Source organism: Natator depressus, chromosome 8 (genome assembly GCF_965152275.1).
Source record: "Natator depressus isolate rNatDep1 chromosome 8, rNatDep2.hap1, whole genome shotgun sequence".
In the NCBI taxonomy this organism is placed as follows: domain Eukaryota; kingdom Metazoa; phylum Chordata; order Testudines; family Cheloniidae; genus Natator; species Natator depressus.
The window spans coordinates 1,630,443-1,645,893 of NC_134241.1; the positions used below are offsets into that span (position 1 = coordinate 1,630,443).

Here is a 15,451-nt window from a genome sequence, read left to right on the forward strand (position 1 = left end):
GCAGAGGGAGATGTCAGAACCCTGCAGGGGCCAAGTGGGGATAAGCTGTCCCCGCCGCCCCCCGCCCAGGTCTCCTCCTGGTTTCAAATAGTGGCTGGTTTAATCCTGAAACAGGAGGTTTAACCTTCCTGCCCCCCACGTGTGCTGGGGCAGTCCCTTGTCACCAGCGATAGTCTTATTTCTACACTTCTGGCCATTGGAGTGAACTTCGTTCTTGCCCTCTGCTGAATTCACATCCCCACACCATCTCCCGCCACCCCTAATGGCACAGACCCCCCCCATCCACCACCCTGTACATACACATATCACCCCCCCTTCACACCAGTGACAAAAGGCACCAGATGGTGGGTGATTGTCCCCCTCCACTACACTCCCTTACAGCTCTGCAAACTGGTGTCCTTGGCTGGATTCTTTGCAGCCTCAGGGTTAGCAAATGTGAGGAATTTTCAAAGTAGGGGGCTTGGGAGAAACTGAGATTATGGGCAGACTCCTAAGAACAACCCTGGCTGCACACTCCAGAAACATCCCGGAGCCATTCTGGACTGGCAGGGCTGATGTGGACGGGGGTATCATACACACACACACACTTTCTGGGTACCCAAAGGGGGAGAAGGGCGGGGTTTCCATGTTTGGTAACTATAATGCCTCATGGTGCCCGCTTGTCTCTGCACTGACCAGCTGTGGCTCAAGGTGAGCACTTCCCATAGAAATCCTGAGATGGGTCAATACTGTCCCAAGAAATTTAAAAGGTGCTGGGCCAAATTTAGAATAAGGGAACAAACGGACCCCTGTGCAGGTCTGAGTAGGTAAACTCAGGTCTGTTTCTTGCTGCACATTCTCTGCTGGGCCCCTTATTCTATTTCCAAATGTGCCCAGCCACGGGGCTCCCTGCAGGAATACTGGCTTGTTCATCATGTGTACAGCGCCCCGGCTGTGTCCAGGGCTTTGCAGATAAGGGCCCTGCCCCAAGGAGCTTACACGGGGACAAGCCCAGTGCTCAAGGAAAGCCCAGGGCCTGGGGGCGCTTGGCGGGGGGCTGCTAAGTGCCACCGCTGGATGGGTGCCTCTTCCTTCCCCCTCCGCCCCGGGTGCGGGTTCAGGGAGCAGCGCCCCGCTCCGCCGGGGGGCAGGCAGGGGTGCGCGAGGCTGCTCGCCCTGGGGAGCTGGGGCACCCGCGGGGGGCAGCGGCAGGTAGCCGGGGACCCCCGGGCTCGGAGCCCGGCGGCACCCCCCTCGGGCCCGCCTGCAGCGGCCGCCTGGGCTCGCCGCGGCCCCGCGCCGCGAAGGGTCCCGCCTTAGGGGGGCGAGCCCGGCCCCCCGCTCCCCTCTGCTCCGCCCCGGAGCCGCCCGAGCCCCGCGCCCCGCCCGGGGCGCCCCGCCCGCCGCCAGGCTCCGCCCGCCCGCCCGCAGTGACCGCCGCGCCCGGGCCCGCGCCGCCCCGTCCGTCCCCGGCTCCGTGCGCGGCGCGGCGGGGCCACCATGGCCGACGACTTCGGCTTCTTCTCGTCGTCGGAGAGCGGCGCCCCGGAGGAGGACCCCGCCGCCGCCTTCCTGGCCCAGCAGGAGAGCGAGATCGCCGGCATCGAGAACGACGAGGGCTTCGGGGCGGCCGACGGGGGCCCGGGGCAGGCCCCGGACATGGGGGGTGAGTGCGGGGAGGGGGCGGGCTGGGTCCGGCCTGGGCCCCGCGCTGGGGGTGGGGAATGCTCCCCTCCCCGGAGACTGGGCAGGGCGTGTGACCCCCGTGGGGGTGGGGAATGCTCCCCTCCCCCGGGGGCTGGGCACGGCGTGACCCCAGTGGGGGTGGGGAATGCTCCCCCCCTGGGGGCTGGGCACGGCGTGTGACCCCCGTGGGGGTGGGGAATGCTCCCCTCCCCCGGGGGCTGGGCACGGCGTGTGACCCCAGTGGGGGTGGGGAATGCTCCCCTCCCCCGGGGGCTGGGCACGGCGTGTGACCCCAGTGGGGGTGGGGAATGCTCCCTCCCCATGGGGCTGGGCACGGCATGTGACCCCAGTGGGGGTGGGGAATGCTCCCTCCCCATGGGGCTGGGCACGGCATGTGACCCCAGTGGGGGTGGGGAATGCTCCCTCCCCATGGGGCTGGGCACGGCGTGTGACCCCAGTGGGGGTGGGGAATGCTCCCTCTCCCCATGGGGCTGGGCACGGCGTGTGACCCTAGTGGGGGTGGGGAATGCTCCCTCCCCATGGGGCTGGGCACGGCATGTGACCCCAGTGGGGGTGGGGAATGCTCCCCCCCATGGGGCTGGGCACGGCGTGTGACCCCAGTGGGGGTGGGGAATGCTCCCTCTCCGCATGGGGCTGGGCACGGCGTGTGACCCCAGCGGGGGTGGGGAATGCTCCCCCCCATGGGGCTGGGCACGGCGTGTGACCCCAGTGGGGGTGGGGAATGCTCCCTCTCCGCATGGGGCTGGGCACGGCGTGTGACCCCAGCGGGGGTGGGGAATGCTCCTTCTCCGCATGGGGCTGGGCACGGCGTGTGACCCTAGTGGGGGAGGGGAATGCTCCCTCTCCCCATGGGGCTGGGCACGGCGTGTGACCCCAGCGGGGGTGGGGAATGTTCCCCCCCGGGGGCTGGGCACGGCGTGTGACCCCAGCGGGGGTGGGGAATGCTCCCTCTCCGCATGGGGCTGGGCACGGCGTGTGACCCCAGCAGGGGTGGGGAATGCTCCCTCTCCCCATGGGGCTGGGCACGGCGTGTGACCCCAGTTGGGGTGGGGAATGCTCCCTCCGCCCATGGGTCTGGGCACGGCGTGTGACCCCCGTGGGGGTGGGGAATTGCTCCCTCCCCCCATGGGGCTGGGCACGGCGTGTGACCCCAGTGGGGGTGGGGAATGCTCCCCTCCCCCGGGGGCTGGGCACGGCGTGTGACCCCCGTGGGGGTGGGGAATGCTCCCCTCCCCCGGGGGCTGGGCACGGCGTGTGACCCCCGTGGGGGTGGGGAATGCTCCCCTCCCCCGGGGGCTGGGCACGGCGTGTGACCCCCGTGGGGGTGGGGAATGCTCCCCTCCCCCGGGGGCTGGGCACGGCGTGTGACCCCCGTGGGGGTGGGGAATGCTCCCTCCCCTGGGGGCTGGGCACGGCATGTGACCCCAGTGGGGGTGGGGAATGCTCCCCCCCGGGGGCTGGGCACGGCGTGTGACCCCAGTGGGGGTGGGGAATGCTCCCTCTCCCCATGGGGCTGGGCACGGCGTGTGACCCTAGTGGGGGTGGGGAATGCTCCCTCTCCGCATGGGGCTGGGCACGGCGTGTGACCCCAGCGGGGGTGGGGAATGCTCCTTCTCCGCATGGGGCTGGGCACGGCGTGTGACCCCAGCGGGGGTGGGGAATGTTCCCCCCCGGGGGCTGGGCACGGCGTGTGACCCCAGCGGGGGTGGGGAATGCTCCCTCTCTGCATGGGGCTGGGCACGGCGTGTGACCCCAGCAGGGGTGGGGAATGCTCCCCCCCCATGGGGCTGGGCACGGCGTGTGACCCCAGCGGGGGTGGGGAATGCTCCCCCCCATGGGGCTGGGCACGGCGTGTGGCCCCAGTGGTTCCGTTCCCCACTCTGCAGTGGGTGGAATGGGCTCACTGCCTGCCCGAGGAGTAGGGTTCCCAGGTCCCTTCTATACGTCTGGCAGGGGCTGAGCACAGATGTTGTTACCCTGGAGTTCAATGGTCAGCATGGCTGCCCCGGCTCAGGGATCCCTGGGAAGGGCTGGTGCTGCTCGCTTTGGGCTTTGCTCTCCCAGTGCTGCTTACTAAAGACACAGCGGCCACTTCTCAGTGTGACGTGCCCCGGGAACTCCTGCCCCATAGGGCTGGGCTGATGTCAGGCAGCAGCAGGGCAAAGTCGAGCTGCCCCAGCTCTGCCCTGCCATGATCCCTCTACAAAGGAGAGGAGGCTAAGTCTCCGTGGCTCATTCAGGCAATAAGGGGCCCCTCATGCTGGCTGCGGGGTGGGCTTGTGAAGGGGGCGGTCGGCTTGTCACATGCGACATGAGCACATCAGGGCTTGGAAGGCCGCAGGCCTGGCTCTCCTCTAGCCCAGTGTAGGGGCAGGTCGGTGGAGTTCACAGCAGAGCCAGACTCAGGGCCCAGGGAGGCATTGGGAGTAGCAGCTGGAAATGCTGCCAGACAAGATCCAGCAAGCCACGGGATTGGGTGTAGCCACCTACTTAGTGTGTGTGCGTGCAAGAGTGTGAGGGGGTGGAGGAGAAGGGAGGGTGCGGCTGTGCAGGGGTGGGAAACAGCAACAGAGAGGGATCTAAGGCCCTGCTGGGGCTGGAGCAGCTGGCAGGTTGGAAGGTTGAAGTCTGCTTCTGCAGGCCCCTGTGTCATGCTGTCTCTCCCTGGGGTAGCCTCCCCTAAGGCCATTAGCTCAGCTGGGCTGAAGCTGTGAGCTCCAAGGCTGGTCTGGTCCTTGCCTGACTGCATTGGCTGTGTGAGTCCAGGACATGGGGGTCCAACTGAGCTGCAGGTCCCTGCCTGCCTTCATGTCATTGGGGAGAACCCAGAGCTCACTCTAGGTGGAGGCAGGGGCCTCTTCTCGGTGCTCCACTACCCCTCCAAGGCCTTCAAAGTGGCTGGAGTCTGGCTCCCCTGTGCCCCAAATAGCCTTCACCTCTGTTGGAATTATTAGTAATATTAGAAATAATTAATATTAATATGGGAGACTACCAGACACAAGTTTAACTGTACATTCCTTTATTAAATCCAAAGGCCAAATGATACTTTTGACAATTGCTCAGAACATGCCTGACTGCCTAAAAATAAGCAGTCATTGTAGCCGAGACAGCACAATGTGATCAGAAGCACGTCATCAGTGTACTTATGGATGGCCCAGACCTCGGGAAAGCAGCCTCATCCTGGTGTGCTCCAGCGTAATGAGTGAGGGTCTGACAAAGAACCCTCAAACTCATCACTCTTTTTATACCAGTGCTGCCATTGCCACTTGAGCCAACAAATACTTCACACTAATTTTCAAACTGAATCCAGATGGGATGTACAACCTCCTTTCTCCCCGGGTCTTTCCTCCTCCTCTCGTCCCCTCCGACCTGCTGTCCAACAGCTTTTGCATGCCACCTGGACTCACCTAGCCTTTATTTTTAAGATAGCACGGGTATGTGGGGTGAGCAGGTCCATGTTGGCTCCTTTTAAGACAGATTCTTGTTGTCTTATTTGAAACCATCTGCAGTCATCCCTACCGATCAGAGGCCTTCTTTGTAGAAACTGTCCCTTATCTCATTAATTACTTTTTGAACCAGACATCCTTCCTCCTCCATTCCTTCTGGCCTCATAACTCGTGATTTTCAAGGCCTTCTTTCTACTAACTAGTCAGGGCCTTGCTTCACAATGTGTATGTTTTCTTAACCAAAGCTAACTTTAGTTCTTTACTGTAATATTTATTCCACAATCTAACAGCCGGGAGCCTGGCCAACATGCCCAACACGCTCATCTCAGGGACTGATCTCTGAAGGGGCGAGGGCGGGGGTGGATAATTCTGCCCATTTTATAGAGGGAGAGACTGAGCCACAGAGGGAGGGGTCCTGCCCAGTCACAGGGCGTCAATGCTTGTGCTGCGAGTAGAACCCAGAACTTCCAGTTCCCAGCCCGTAAGCAATGTCCCTCCTCCCAGCTCTGAAGCTGTGAGCTCCAAGGCTGGTCTGGTCCTTGCCTGACTGCATTGGCCGTGTGAATCCACGACATGGGGGTCCAACTGAGCTCCTCCCAGCTCTGCCCCTTTGGAGCATTTCCCCAGATGTGGCATTGGGAGCCTCAGCAGCTGACTCCCTGGTGGCCCCGACTCCCTGGTGGCCCCGCCAAAGGCTCCGGGACCCCTCTCTTGGAAGCTCTGTCCTGCCTGCCTGGGGATGGCACGGCACCCACAAAGTGGAGTCAAAATGGTCCAGCCTCTGTTTGGGATTCCCAGCAGCTGGTTGGAGGGATTCAGCTGATTGCCCCTCTGAATGACCAATCATGTGTGCCCATGTGTGACCTCGCAGCTGAGGGGCCTTGCCTTTGGTTGGAATGTTTGAAAGATGGGGGCATATTTGTTGTTACTAATAATGGTCTTAATAACAATCAGTGCACTTCAACCTGGCCAGCCTCCCGGCTTGGGAGCAGAGCCCTGCAATTGCTCTGATCACTGGATAAGATAAAGCACCAGGAAAAGTGTCCTAAGGACCTGAGCCGAACCCCCCTCGAACACGTGTCTGGGCGGAGAGGCGGAGGGGGATGCTCCACAGAGGGGGAGTCTCACACCCTGGGGCTAGCACTGAGCCCCCCAAACGAGGGGGTTGGAGATTCCAGATTCCCACCAGCAGGAGGTTCAGGGATGTCTCTGCTGGAGCCGGGTCCCTCGGCTACAAGGGCTTTAAATCCCAACGTGGCAGCTTAAAATCTTGCCACCTCTCCCTAGGCAGCCCGGAGGATGCAGGGCGTTATGTGGGCATTATGTGATCACAGTGCTGGGAGCAGGGGGCTGCTGCCTTTTGCATGAGCTGAAGTGAAGCCAGGGGAATTACTGTCAGCAAAGTGAGGGACCCCAACACGGACTAGAGCCAGGGAGATGGTGCTGCACAAGCTTCCCTTTGCACAGCTCTGACCCACAGCCCCCCGCTGTCCTAGCCCTGTGTGCTCCACCCACACAGTTCTGCCAATGCCCTTCACTTCCGACCCACAGCCCCCCGTCTATCCTGGCCCTGGGCTCCTCCCCATAGCTCTCCCAGTGCCATTCAGTCATGACCCCCTGCTCTTTCAGCCATGAGCTCTTCACTCCCGTCTTACCCCAACACACACAGCTCTGTGCGCCAAGCTGAAAGCAGCAATCGTGGGTCCCTCGTGTGCTGCTAACAGCCGGGTAACATGTTTCTCTCTTGCCTCCCATGCAGCTGACTTTGAGGATGTGGGGGCCACTGTGAATGGAGATGTCTTTCAGGTGAGAGCCAGACCCTTTGCCCTGCCCTGCACTTAGGGACGGTCAGCCAGTGGGTTTGCTTGGACCCTGGCATCCTGCCTCTGCACCCGGGTGCTGCTGTGCTGCTCATGGAAACATCCCACGTCCGTATCTGAGCAAGGGGGAGCCCGGTGCTCCATCTCTGCCCTGTTTCATTGACATGCCAGCCCGTCTGTCTGTGCCAGGGCATTAGAGGTGACGGAACTGGACTGAGCAGCAGGGTCCTGTGGGTTCCTGACCATTCTGGCTGGATTAAAGTCCCACCTATTCCCCCTGTTGGATCTGTGCTCAAGTGAGGGATGTCCCCCAGCTGGGGAGCTGCAGCAACCAAAGGGTCTAGAGCTGGGGCAGCCTGTTGGAGCTGAATTGGGAGACAGAAAACCCAGAGAGACCCTCCCCAAAGGCCTTGTGTTTCTCCAGCCCACCCAGTCTCTTCGTTAAATGGGCTGCGGCTGTCCCGGGGCAGCTGGATGGCCTCTCTCGGCAGAGGCCGGAACCGAGAGTCGATGAGGAGGATAGTGGGACAGCAGTGGGGTCCAGCCTCTTGCTCCCGCTCACAGAAAATGATGGCACCCGGGAGGGACGTGTGACACCTCCTTTCCAAGTTGGAGCAGCCCAGCTGGTTTATCAGCCTGGTTTTCCTCGTGCTTCAGCTGGCACAAGTCAGGGCAAGCCCCACAGATCCCAGCGAGAGGAGACCCGGACACAGAGATTTAGGGGCCCCAGCCACTCTCTGGGGTCCTGTTGCTACAGTACGTTCCACTGGTGTTGGACTCATGGGGCCTCCGGTCACAATGCCAATCCCCACCTAGGGGCATGGGCATGCGCAGCACTTCCCTTTGCATCTGCTAGGGGCATGCCTCCCAGGGACCCCTCTCCAGGTCTCAGTCACTGTCTGCACGGGCAGAGTGCTTAGCCCCCTCCCCAGACCCGGCTGTGTGGGGTGGAGGGAGAGTAGTGGCTCCTGGCAGGGAAGAATATTTCACTGCTCCACGTAGCTAGTCAGTGGGGTGCGTGGGTTGGCTGGGCTTGCTTCATGGGAGGATGATCCCATCAGACAGGGAGAGACTTAATTAAATCTGGGCATCTCAGAGGAGAGCTGCACCCTAATAGCCCTGCTCAGTGGAAGGAGGGGCTGGGGGCGTGGAGGGGTTGGGGCAGAGAGCACCTTCCACCGGCTGTGCTATGTCATGGCCTGCTCCTGAGCAGGGCTAAGTACCTGCATCGCCCAGTGATTTCGGTGCTTGGCCCTCGCAGGGGAGAGCTTTGAATCGGAGCTCTGCTCAGATGTCCGAGTGGCCCCTCCTCACACGCAGGATGGGCTCAGGGATGAGCTGCAGACTCCAGGGCCCAAAGAATCATCTCTGCTCCAGGACAGGGAGCTGCAGCCTCCCCTCCAGCTGTAGCTGCCTTCCAAGTGTAGCCCCTTTGACCCAGCAGCGATGGGGAATGGCCCTCGCTGGGCCCTGCAGGTGTGTGGGGCTGGCAGAGGGATCTGCCCGTGATCTCTATAGGAACGGCCCTCGCTGGGCCCTGCAGGTGTGTGGGGCTGGCAGAGGGATCTGCCCGTGATCTCTATAGGAACGGCCCTCGCTGGGCCCCGCAGTGTGTGGGGCTGGCAGAGGGATCTGCCCCTGATCTCTATAGGAACAGCCCTCGCTGGGCCCCGCAGTGTGTGGGGCTGGCAGAGGGATCTGCCCGTGATCTCTATAGGAACAGCCCTCGCTGGGCCCCGCAGTGTGTGGGGCTGGCAGAGGGATCTGCCCGTGATCTCTATAGGAACGGCCCTCGCTGGGCCCCGCAGTGTGTGGGGCTGGCAGAGGGATCTGCCCGTGATCTCTATAGGAACGGCCCTCGCTGGGCCCTGCAGGTGTGTGGGGCTGGCAGAGGAATCTGCCCGTAATCTCTATAGGAACGGCCCTCGCTGGGCCCCGCAGTGTGTGGGGCTGGCAGAGGGATCTGCCCCTGATCTCTATAGGAACGGCCCTCGCTGGGCCCCGCAGTGTGTGGGGCTGGCAGAGGGATCTGCCCCTGATCTCTATAGGAACAGCCCTCGCTGGGCCCCGCAGTGTGTGGGGCTGGCAGAGGGATCTGCCCGTGATCTCTATAGGAACAGCCCTCGCTGGGCCCCGCAGTGTGTGGGGCTGGCAGAGGGATCTGCCCCTGATCTCTATAGGAACAGCCCTCGCTGGGCCCCGCAGTGTGTGGGGCTGGCAGAGGGATCTGCCCCTGATCTCTGTGCAGTCGCTGAGAGGGGAAGGTGGGGTTGATGCTATCTAGAGGCAGAACAGCACCACCTTGCGGGCCCTGTGGGACTGAGCCTTCGGCACCAGCTCTTCCCAGCTCCCCTGGCCAGAGCTATAACACCCCTCGTTATCGGTGACTGTGCCCAGCCCCTCCCTCCGGGGACTCGGCGGTGAGGGCGGGACACCAGGGGTGATGCCAGCAGTATGACACTAGGACCCAGAAACAGGGAGGCGTCCGGCTCCAAGCAGTGGAGGGATCGGGGTGGAGGGATCAGTAGCAGGACGGTGCCCTATCAGAATGACTGTGACGTCACAGGCGCATGAGCCAGGTGGCTGCGTCTGCCCCGTGATGTCAGTTGTTAGGATGATGTCACAAAGGTGCAGCCCGTAGCCCCTCCCCAGAGCAGCAGCAGCTGATGGGGGCGTGACGGGGACAGACATGAAAGTCGTGTTGGCAGCGAATGGCAAGTTCTATCGGGTTGCGCCGGTGAGTGGCTACTTGGCAGGAGGGGGGTGGGAGATGCTGGGCCCTGAGGAGCTGGGCAGTGGGACAGGTTTGATGCTGTTAGAAGGTGCCAGGCTGGCAGCTAGGTGCCTAGCTTAGTGCAGGCAAGCTGGCTTGTTGGAGAGGAGGGCGTCTGGCCTCAGTGGCCCCTGGCTCTGTGCTGAGGGGGTGCTTGGGGTCAGCCGTGGGGGTGGGCTCCTTGCTGTGGATGTGGGAACAGACTGAGCCCCTCAGTTCTTCCTCCTGGGCCCCTCAGTGGGTACTGGTGAGGAGGAGGTTTGATCACTATCAATCCAGAGGGGGGCATCACACTTCACCCCTCTGCAGGGGTTCACCCGCTGAGGTTCCTCCCCACCACATGCCCTTGCTGCGCCCTGCTTGCGGAGGGGCTGAGGGCAGGCAGCGAGTGCTGGAGAGGGCTGCTTTTCATGGGGGAGTGCTTGTGTCCCGCAGGAATCCAATGGCCCCACGGACGGCTACGCAGCCATCGCCCGGGCTGACAGGCTGACCCAGGAGCCCGAGAGCATCCGCAAATGGCGGGAGGAGCAAAAGAAACGGTTGCAGGAGCTGGGTGAGTGGGATGGGCAGGGCGGGTGGCTCCTCCACACAGCACAGAGACCCTGCCTGCCTCTGTCCCTAGCAGCTGCGGAGAGCCTGGGCTCCTGGCACTTTCAGCCCTTGTCTACCTGCTGCATTGATCATACACCCACTGCCACGCTCCCAGGCACCCCGGGAGACAGTCTACCCCTCCCCGCCAGCAAATGCCCCTGGCTCATGTTCCCTGACCCTGGCTGGGGCGCCGACCCAAAGGCCAGGCTCCCTGCAGGCTCAGGCTTCCCCAGCAGGAAGTGTAGGTAGGTGCCGCAGCTCCTACGCTGCCTGCACACCTCTCTCACTGAAGCCTCCTCTTGTGCGCTCCACTCGGCTTCTGCAGCGGGAGGGCATGGAGAGAGTGGGCCACACGCAGGCGCTGAAAGCCAGGTCAGTGGCCATGGCTGGAAGGGCCCTAGTTCTTGGGGGCTGCAGAGCCCCTCGGGCATGTGATTTAGCTGGGAGGATGGGAAGCTCCTGCCACCTTGTGCTGGAGCAGCAGGGTGGTCTTGTGACAAGAGCATCTGCCCCATTGGGATGTGGGGATTCCCTCAGGACAGAGTCTCTGACAGGACCCTGCTGCCTATACAGCCCTGTCTGCCTCTCTTCTCCTACCAAGGGAGTGAGCTGACCCAGACTGGGTGGGGCACCCCCAGAGCAGAGCCTGCTGTGTGTCTGGCTGGCTGCTGACCGTCTGTCCTGCTGTGCTCTAGATGCTGCTTCGAAGGTGACGGAGCAGGAATGGCGCGAAAAGGCCAAGAAGGACCTGGAGGAGTGGAACGTGCGTCAGAACGAGCAGATGGAGAAGAACCGAGTTAACAACAGGTATTGCGGGGGATGGCATGGCGGGGCCGGCCGGTGATGCAGGGAGCCTGTCGCTCAGCTGAGCTGTGTGCAGCCAGAGGAGGTGCTGGGGGTTGGTCCACCCAGAGTCCCCCTAAAGCCAGATCCACAGTGCCCCATGCTAGCAATAGTCACTGTCAATAATAGCTCACAGTCTCCTGGTGCCGTGAAATGCAGCCACCGTGGCCTGGAGCTCAGCAGAGGGGTGGTGGGGATCTTTGTCAGGAAATAGGGTCAGACCCCTACTCCTCTGAGAAGTGTTCTGTCTGCCTCGCTCCAGAAGGTCTCATCCTGTCCAGATGCTGCTGGTTTCCGTGGTGCTGATGCTGTGGCATCTGAGCACTGAGTCAGTCCGATTTCCTGCCTGCCTTGTGCCGAGGGGTTTCTGTGTACCTGCCCTGCTGCCGGGTGTCTGCTCAGCTCCGGGGTCACTAGCGAATCGGAACAGGTTCCCTGCCCGTCGCGCTGGGGAAGGACACTAACCCCGTCTCTCTCTCTCTCTCTCTAACCCTTTGCCTGCCCGGCTGCTCTGTCTCCTGCTCACGCGCTAGGATTGCTGACAAAGCATTTTACCAGCAGCCGGATGCTGACGTGATCGGCTATGTGTATGTGCCTCTTGCTATCTCTGTGTCCTTTCCCTAGAGGGCCCTGGGGGAGCCAGGCGGGCCTGGGGATTTCAAACCCCAGAGACACTCGCTGCCCAAATAGTGGTTCCCAGGGGCCCTTGGCCTCAAGGGTGGCGGCACCCAGCTGAGCAGGTCCTACTGGCAGATTCACAAGAGGTGAGTGGGGCTCTGGATCATGCCTGTTAAGGCAGATAGAAAGAGGGGAGATGCCCCATCAAGAATCTGCCCCCCAGGCTCACGCCCCTGGGAGGAGATTGCTGCACCTGCCTCCCCAGGGCTGGCTGGGCAATGTCCCAGGTGAGCGCAGGGCCCAAGGAGTCTGAGTGCAGCGAGGGTCAGCACCTGGGGCACCCTTCACGTGAGGCAGACGGCTCTGTCTGGATGTGTAAGAGCCTCGCTCACTGCTGGGAGCCATGGCCCAGGGGCACAGGAACCAGCTGTCTCAGGCCTGGAGATCTGGGAGCATGAGCCCAGCAGCTGGAGGGGGAGGATAGTTTGCAGGGTGGGGGGGTGTTTCCCCAGCCCAGAGAGCAGACGTTCCCTCTTACCGGGGCTGGGCTGGCCTCAGGCTCGGGCAGACAGGCTGGCTGTGCTGAGCCCAGTGGCTCTAGGACAGTAGGATAGCAATGGCCAGGCCATTCCTGATGCTGTTGTTTGTGACACTGGGCTACCAACATCCCCCATATCCCCAAAGCAAAGGGGCGGGTGGCTAGTTTCTCTTGGGAGCAGCTGGCTGGGGCCCCCGGATCTCCTGTTCTCTGTCTCTCCTAGTTCTGCAGCCCCAAGCGCTTGCTCTGGAATGGCCCAGCCAGGACTCTGTGTCCCAGAAGGAGGGGGTGTTGCCTGATCGTGGGAGAGGAGATGGGGGTGAACCAGGTGGGAGTGCAGGTGTGGTGCCTAGCAGCCCCTGGATCCTACCCACTGGGAAACAGGAACCTCCCTGGTCTCAGGAGGGGAGATCCAGCAGCCCCCTCTCCTTCAGAGACTGACCCCCGCAACTCTCCCACCTGTCTCCCCCAGGGCCTCGGAGGAAGCCTTCCTGAAGGAGTCCAAGGAAGAAAACCCCGGCACAGAGTGGGAGAAGGTGGCCCAGCTGTGTGACTTCAACCCCAAGAGCAGCAAGCAATGGAAGGACGTGTCGAGGATGCGCTCGGTGCTCATCTCCCTCAAACAGACACCCCTGTCCCGCTAGCCGCCCGCCCAGCACGACCAAAGAGTGGGGGGGCAGGGGCGGACATGGGCCACTCCTCCGCCAGCGGGCTCGCCTGGACCAGCACATCAGGTTCAGTTGGACGCCAGCAAGGGGCGCTGCTGCCCCCGCCCCCGCTCCCCCGCCCCCTTTGCTCCCCGGTGCACGTGGCTGATTTGGTTGGGTCGCTGGTTGTAACTGTCCCCCTGATTTTCCTTTGCTTAAAGGGTGCATTGGTCTCTTTTTACACTTATTTATTACCATGGTGGTTCCCTGGGCAGCAGGGCTGGGCTCCCTCCCCCGCTGCTTCTGGGGAGAGGAGCTCGACGCCGGCAGGCCAGGCACAGGCCTCTGACACTGTGAGAGATCCCGGGGTCTCCTTGCTGTTCCTCACACCGACTCTCCCTTCTCTGCCTCAAACCCATCCAGCTTCTTCCCCCAGGGCGGAGAGCTGAGCCAGTTCGGTGGGAGCAAACCCTGCCGCCTCCTGCCTGAGATGCTGGGCCACAGCACTGGGTGACAGCGGGATGAGAGGCAACATTGTCTAGTATCCTAGCATGGGGCTGGGAGCCAGGACGCCTGGGTTCTACTCCCAGCTCCCCGTGGGACCCTGGCCCTCCTGTGTCCGCCTGTAACAGGGGATGGCTGTGACACTGGGAGGGGCAGGGCCGGTTCCTGGCTGCACAGGTGTGACATCAGCCAGAGGCAGCGGCTAGGTGCACACAAGCTTCCAGGGAAAAAGGAGAATCCCAGTCATGGGTGCTTCAGGCGGGGCAGAGCTGAGAGCATGCAGGAGCGTCTAGGTCTGGGAGGTAGCAACCCCCAGCTCCTCCTCCAGTGTTAGTCTCTGGCATTGCAGTACCGGAGAGGCAATGGCAGTGGCTAACCCTGCCCTGGGGAACTCTCTGCCACAGGATAGTGCTGAGGCTGAGCTACCAGGATTGGGCATGTGGCTGGCTAAGGACACATCAATGGGTTTGATAAGTCAAGTTCGGGCCTCAGGAGAAACCTCCCCTAGGGGAACTTATTCCACCACTGCTCATTAGGGAACTTCTTGTTCCTCCCTCTGGAACACCTCTCATGGAGACAGGATACCAGGCTCGATGAGCCCCTGGGCTGAGCTGAGCTGCTCCGGCACTTCCTCTGCTCCTAAGTGAAGGTGACTGGGAGAGGAGTGCTGAGCTCAAGCAGAGCTGCCCCTGCCCTGCTGCAGGGGACACGGGCTGAGATCCCTGTTTGCGCTTGGCCAGGGAGAGAAAACGCCCACCGGCCCGTGCGTGGACTTGATATTCCAGAGGAAAAACTCTAGCTCTGGTGTTTGGACTCTGCCCTGCCTCTGAGCAACCGATGAGCCCTCAAAAAGTAAGGGGAGTGCCTGGGGTGGGGACAGGTACCGGCTGAGGCAGCCTGGCCTAGTGGCTTCACGTTCTCTCGCAGCTGTTTCTTCTGTCCCACCCCTGGCCTGCCAGCTAAAGGGACTCCAGTGTCCTCCCCTGAGCGATGCCCTTTGAGGAGGGGGCTCAGCTTCCTCCCCAAGCACCTTATCTGTCAATAGGGTCTTGGTGGGGCCAGGGCAGCCCCATCCAGCTCCCAGCACAGGGAGCCTGGAGGCTAGAAACCTCTTTGCACTCAGGAGCAGACAGGCACGCTGGACCCCCTTCGCCCTTGGGCTCTGTCTCCTGCCATGTTCTTGCGCTCTCTGTCCTGGCCGCATGCGCCTTGGGCAAGGACTGGGTCAGGTGTAATGCAGCATGGCTTACGGGGACCTCACACAGGGCATGCTGCCTGGTGCTGGGTGGGGAGAGCAGGCTGGGAGGAGACACTGGCAGGGAGCTCAGGGCAAAGTCCATAAAGCCAGGAGCCCCCTCCAGCCAATGGGGTGAGGCACAGGGGAACCTCTCTCCCCTGCAGACCCAGCCCTGCCCATGAGCTAATTGGACATGGCTGTCATAGGGCCCCGCCTGCCTCTGCTCCAGCTTAGTTCTGCTGGGCGTTAGCCCTGCTGCTCAGGTGGGTTAGGCCAGGTTTAGGGCTGCAGCTCTTGGCAGGTGCTCCGAGACGCCAGGCTGGGATTTCCTGCTCCAGGACCCTGATCGTGGCAGAGCAGCAGCCTGGAACTGGGCCTAGCTCCTGCATGAATAGGGGGCAGGAAGCATGGCTTGGGCATCCCCCCCTCATTCCCAGTGGGGAGCAGGACCCCGGGGTGATAGCTGGTACTGCTGCTTTACAGACAAGGGCCCGGATCCTGTTCCTCCTCCTGCCCGGTGACAGCTCTGGGGAGCACTATGCCTGTTGTATGTCCCCCCTGCTTTGGTATATGTGACCTTGTACAAATAAACTGACATGACTCCACCCCAGCCCAAGGAGCAGTTTCTTGCTTGCTTTCTTTCTAGGCTGATGCTTCTCTGAGCGGGCATGGGGGAATCCACCGCAGCTGCTGTGCTGAGCCCACAAACTGGGCACTACAGACTGGGGTAGGGCTAAAAGGAGACCTT

General features: G+C 62.1%; 1 protein-coding gene across 2 annotated transcripts; it reads left to right on the forward strand.

Moving 5' to 3' along the window:
- The first annotated feature begins 1,425 nt into the window (after positions 1-1,425).
- Positions 1,426-15,313, forward strand: CLTB (clathrin light chain B). Of its 2 annotated transcripts, XM_074960182.1 has the most exons (6): positions 1,427-1,645; positions 6,892-6,938; positions 10,161-10,278; positions 11,012-11,123; positions 11,693-11,746; positions 12,788-15,313. In XM_074960182.1, exons 1-6 carry the CDS (start codon positions 1,480-1,482, stop codon positions 12,957-12,959), a joined length of 669 nt encoding a protein of 222 aa, XP_074816283.1. In that variant the 5' UTR covers positions 1,427-1,479; the 3' UTR covers positions 12,960-15,313. The 2 variants fall into 2 exon arrangements, with proteins under 2 accessions (XP_074816284.1, XP_074816283.1); XM_074960183.1 differs by lacking the exon at positions 11,693-11,746 and having other exon boundaries at positions 1,426-1,645.
- The last annotated feature ends 138 nt before the right edge of the window (positions 15,314-15,451 follow it).